This window comes from Hydra vulgaris, chromosome 11 (genome assembly GCF_038396675.1).
Source record: "Hydra vulgaris chromosome 11, alternate assembly HydraT2T_AEP".
In the NCBI taxonomy this organism is placed as follows: Eukaryota; Metazoa; Cnidaria; class Hydrozoa; order Anthoathecata; family Hydridae; genus Hydra; species Hydra vulgaris.
The window spans coordinates 49,915,001-49,920,116 of NC_088930.1; the positions used below are offsets into that span (position 1 = coordinate 49,915,001).

At 25.8% G+C, this 5,116-nt stretch overlaps 1 protein-coding gene across 1 annotated transcript in view; it reads left to right on the forward strand.

Annotated features, from left to right (window-relative positions):
• Positions 1 to 921, forward strand: part of LOC100206554 (E3 ubiquitin-protein ligase ubr3) — a 99,078-nt gene extending 98,157 nt beyond the window's left edge. Inside the window, exons 40-43 of the mRNA XM_065809107.1 lie at positions 23 to 90; positions 204 to 348; positions 460 to 599; positions 777 to 921. Of these exons, the coding sequence (XP_065665179.1) occupies positions 23 to 90; positions 204 to 348; positions 460 to 599; positions 777 to 894 (471 nt within the window). The 3' untranslated portion in view covers positions 895 to 921. The remainder of the gene's footprint in view (positions 1 to 22; positions 91 to 203; positions 349 to 459; positions 600 to 776) is intronic.
• The last annotated feature ends 4,195 nt before the right edge of the window (positions 922 to 5,116 follow it).

Sequence of the window (5,116 nt, forward strand, 5' to 3'; positions counted from 1 at the left end):
TTGTATAATTATGTTACTTTAGAAAATATTGCCTATAGCAAATGAGTGGAAAATGCCTTCGTTAATTAAATTGCCGCTTTTGTTTGACAGGTATTTCTTTAAGCTTTTAAACATAACTTACTAATTTGTCCAAATTATTTATTGGTATTGAAATTTAAAGACCAACAAATATTATTAGTAATAATAGTTTTAATATTTTACAGCTTATTTCAAGAATATAGAAAACAAAAGTGTGCAAGGTGCAAAAAAATACCAGAGGATCCCACTTTGTGTCTAGTTTGTGGAAAGTTTTTATGTTTTCGCAGTTCGTGCTGCATTTACAAAGAAACTGTTTACGAGTGTGTCCAAGTAACATAGTTTTTCATTTAGATTTAAATATTACGTTTCGATCTTTTATTTCTACTACTTGAAATATTTATTGAGATGAATTTATATTTTAAATTTGTTTTTCGGTTTTAGCATTCTTCAGACTGTGGTTATGGGACGGGTTTATTTTTGGTGATATCTTCTTCTCTTACTCTCATTATTAGAGATGAAAGGATTTGTCCCTGGGGATCAGTTTATTTAGACAGTTTTGGAGAGGAAGATAAAGATTTAAAGCAAGTTTTATTAATATGATTTTATTCTATTTATACTATTAAAAAAAAAGTTTTTTTGTGTCTGTGATTATAAAAATTAATATTTTATTAACACGCAAATAAATACTTTTAATAGAAGCACATAAATAATTGTATTTACATGCAAATTATTACTTAATATAAATATCTTTTTTACAGACGTGGAAAGCCGCTTTTTTTAAATAAAGAACGCTACGCAAAATTAGAATCGGAATGGAGAATGCACACTTTAGATAAGTCGAATAAGCACTGGAGGCTACACCTTAACAGATTATAAGTTTTTTCCCATTCCCTAGTATATTTAGTATATTTTGTATTCACTGTGTGTGTGTGTATATATATATATATATATATATATATATATATATATATATATATATATATATATATATATATATATATATATATATATATATATATATATATATATATATATATATATTTATATATATATATATATATATATATATATATATATATATATATATATATATATATTTATATATATATATATATTTATATATATATATATTTATATATATATATATTTATATATATATATATATTTATATATATATTTATATATATATATATTTATATATATATATATTTATATATATATATAATAGATTTACTTCACGTGAAGTATGTAAATATATTTAAATATCTTAAATGTAATAATTTTTTTTTTTCCCTCTTTATTTTTTTTATAAAAAAATAAAACTCGTATTTTTATTGGAATCTATAGATACCAACAATGTTTTCAATTTTTGTTAACTGAAATTTAACTTAGATGAAAACTAAAACAAAACTCAGATGTTTTTATTTTCTAACGAGAATGATAACAAAACGAGAAAAACTATAATAAAATAGTAACAAAAATTTAAGATTTTTTACGTTTTCACATAATTTTAAAAGTTTTTTTTGCACAGGTACATCCACAATGTTCCTATGCGACTCTCAAGTTAAAGTTTGGTTTGGTCCAATTTTTTAGCTGGTTATTACAATTAGGTTTAAAAAAGAGGTTTTGAATTTAAAATTTAAAACTGGTAAGTTTAAAAACTTGTTCGAAACATCTTTGAAAAAAAATGACGTCATTTACGCAATTTTGTTATCAAATATTTGATATGAAACAAACAAATATTATTTCCGTCATAGTCATGGTCATCTCCATCATATATTATCATCTCCATCATAGTTATGGTCACCTCTATCATATCATTTCCATAATAGTCATGGTTATCTATATCATATCATCTCCATCATAGTCATGGTATTTAAGTCAAACACTATGACTATCCCATAATAATTTGATCCCATATAAGTTCATCCCATGATAAGTTGATCCCAAGTTATCCCATAATAAGTTTGATTATCCCATAATAATATGACTTATCCCATAATAAGTTTTACTAAAAACGAAAACCAAAATGACTGAAATTAAAAATTTTTATAAGTTTTTTTTTCGCTCGCAAAAACGTTTTTGTACATGAGCTACAATAAGCAACTATTTTTAGAATTGTTTTACGTTATGTTAATCTTTTAAATGCAAAGTACTGCAGTCAAAAAACTAAGTAAAATTTTTCAAAATATATTTCTAAAATTTTGTTGGCCATTCTCGGAATGAAAATCTTGTTGCAGGTCCAGAGGTGCCGAATTAATGTTTCCGCCCGTTTATTTGGCATCAAAAATCAAAAAAAATTTCTTCAAGTCCGCAGGGTCTCGATACAAACTGTTTTACGGTTACATCTAAACTTCTTTTTTTTATTCATTCTAATCTATAGTAATTCATTTTTTGAAAAAATATGAAAGAAATTAGGGTGCCAAATAAACGGATGAGGACGTCCAATTGAAAAACAAAGTTATATTACCTTATACTAATGTTTACAATAAAATAAGTCGTACTTATACATAATAGAGCCGGGCCAAGAAGAAGACTTAAACTGTTTTATCACCAAGTTTACATTCTCTTTAAGGCTTCAATTTCCCGAAAAATTGGTTCGCATTGAACAGTTTTGTATGCACCAAGTATATACTGCAAAAATGTTTTTGCTTAATGTAAAGTTTCTTTACCTTGCTATATAGTACTACATCATCCAATATTACAGTAAGAGCTAAATTATAAATAAAGAAATACTTTTTTAAAGATGCAGCATAAGGAAATGGTTCTATCTAAATATTTCTTGAAATTTTACAACAAAATATACTTTAAATGAGATTTCCATATATATTAGGTTAACTGAAAAGTAACTTTTTTATAATTTTAGAACTTTCTGAGCAATTTTCTTTAAATTTCTCAGAAAGTTCTTAAGTCTTTAAAAATTTTCCATGATATAATTTTATAAAAGGAAAAAAACGGTCTATCAATTCACCTGATTGCAAGTTCTTTATATTGAAATAATCTAATAATTTAATCTCATAAACTACACTGCCTGTTTTATGAGTTTCAGTATTGGCACTTAGAAACCAAATGTCACAAGAAATAAATGCAATTTGACAGATAAAGGTTTGGTTTGTGAATAAATAACAATAACAAAGCGTTGGGTTCAGTGTTTTTTCGGAAGATAAATACAGAATGCGCAGATCAATAAAAATGAATTTAGAGCATTTAAAACCTAATGATTCCCAATTTTGATTTTAGATACCACACAAACTGAATGCTAGTCAACTAGGTTAGATCAGACAAATGCACAAACTTTTTGTCATTGTATCACACGTTTAACAGGTTTTACCAAGTCATTACTAAAAATAAGAAGTGGATATGCAAACCACACCAAGACTAGGACAGAAGCAACGCTTAAACCAACTCCTTAGATACTTCCAAAAAAAGTATTGCTTTCTGTTTGGTTTGATATGCACTTCACCACTCCAGAACTATGGCAGGAACTTACAGTGCCAAACTTAACAAGCTTCTAGCGTAACACTTAAAACAACGCTCAGGGCAAAACAATATTTACTTTTTTAATTATAACACATTTCCTCACAAAAATTGTCTCACAAAAATTGATCACTAAGTATCAGCTAGCACAAGGAGAGTTTCGGAACAAAACTTTTTTTAAGCAATTGCTTCGTTTAATTAAATAGCAAATGTTCTTTCCGCTTTAGATTAGGCATCTAATAAGTTTTAGTTAATACTTAATGTATGTATATAGTATGGTTAAAACCTGATATGAACACAAGACTAAAGTCAATGGAATAGGAGGGGGGGAGAGGAATGGGCACGTGCCCCCAAGTTTTTTTGTAAAGGTTCTTTTTTTAAATAGAGGTTTCAAGTATAGAGGACCTTTTTTAAAAAATTGACAGTTATGCCTCCTCCCCCATCTCCCCACACATTCCCTCTACTTCGAAAACCGTGTTATCGGCCCTGGAACAAACAGGTTAACTATGTCTAAATGACAATTTCTGCATAACTATCACTTTTTACATATGCTGTGTATTTTATTAACCTATTCTTTTATTACTTCCTACTTTTCTTTCGTATGACTTTTTTTTTTAATTTTTAAAATTTATAATAGCTTGTTTACAGATAATTAAAAATTTTTTTATCACCTACATAAATACTTAGCAAAAATTTAAATATTTAAATTTAAATGAAGAATTTTAATAATAAAATTGTTTTAAATAAAGTTCGTCTGGTTTACCAAAATAGTTATATACGGGAAACTGATGCAAAATTCGAAACTGGGGTAAAATGGTTTTTTGCAAAAAAAAACCTTGTTCTGAGGGTGGAAACAACTAAATATTGATTGGTTTTGAAAAATTGAGTAAGTGACAAAATGCCATCATCAGCTGCATTAGTTTAAGAAATTAGTAAAATTTGTCTTGACTACGTAAATATGACTTAAAGTGAACTTCGATGTAAATCAACCGTGTCGTATTATATGATGCAGAATTTTATTATTTCACGTGATATACTGAAGCTTATATTGCATTTAACTTATATAGAACTGGCTATGTTTTAAAAAATTTTTGAATTTTGAAATGTGTGAACTTATCTTAGATCTAGTACTGTTTTTAGCAATATGAAACCGATGAGGCATAATATATACATATATATATATATATATATATATATATATATATATATATATATATATATATATATATATATATATATATATATATATATATATATATATATATATATATATATATATATATATATATATATATATATATATATATATATATATATATATATATATATATATATATTTAAACGAACATCAAGTTGACAGGCATGAAATGAAAGTACCATGCAACAAGCAATTCTCTCCTTGATAAATGATCATCAAGAATATAAAAAAGCTGCTAAAGTATATAGTATATCACAAACTACCAATGAAAGAAGAGTAAATATTTTTCAAAAAAAATCCTTATAGTAAAAAAGCGTGTGGAAAGAGTAAATTCAAACGATTAATTATTTAACTACGGTATAGATAATATGTATTTCAAAAATCATTTTATTACTCTTTGATAACTTATGTTTATTACTGCCC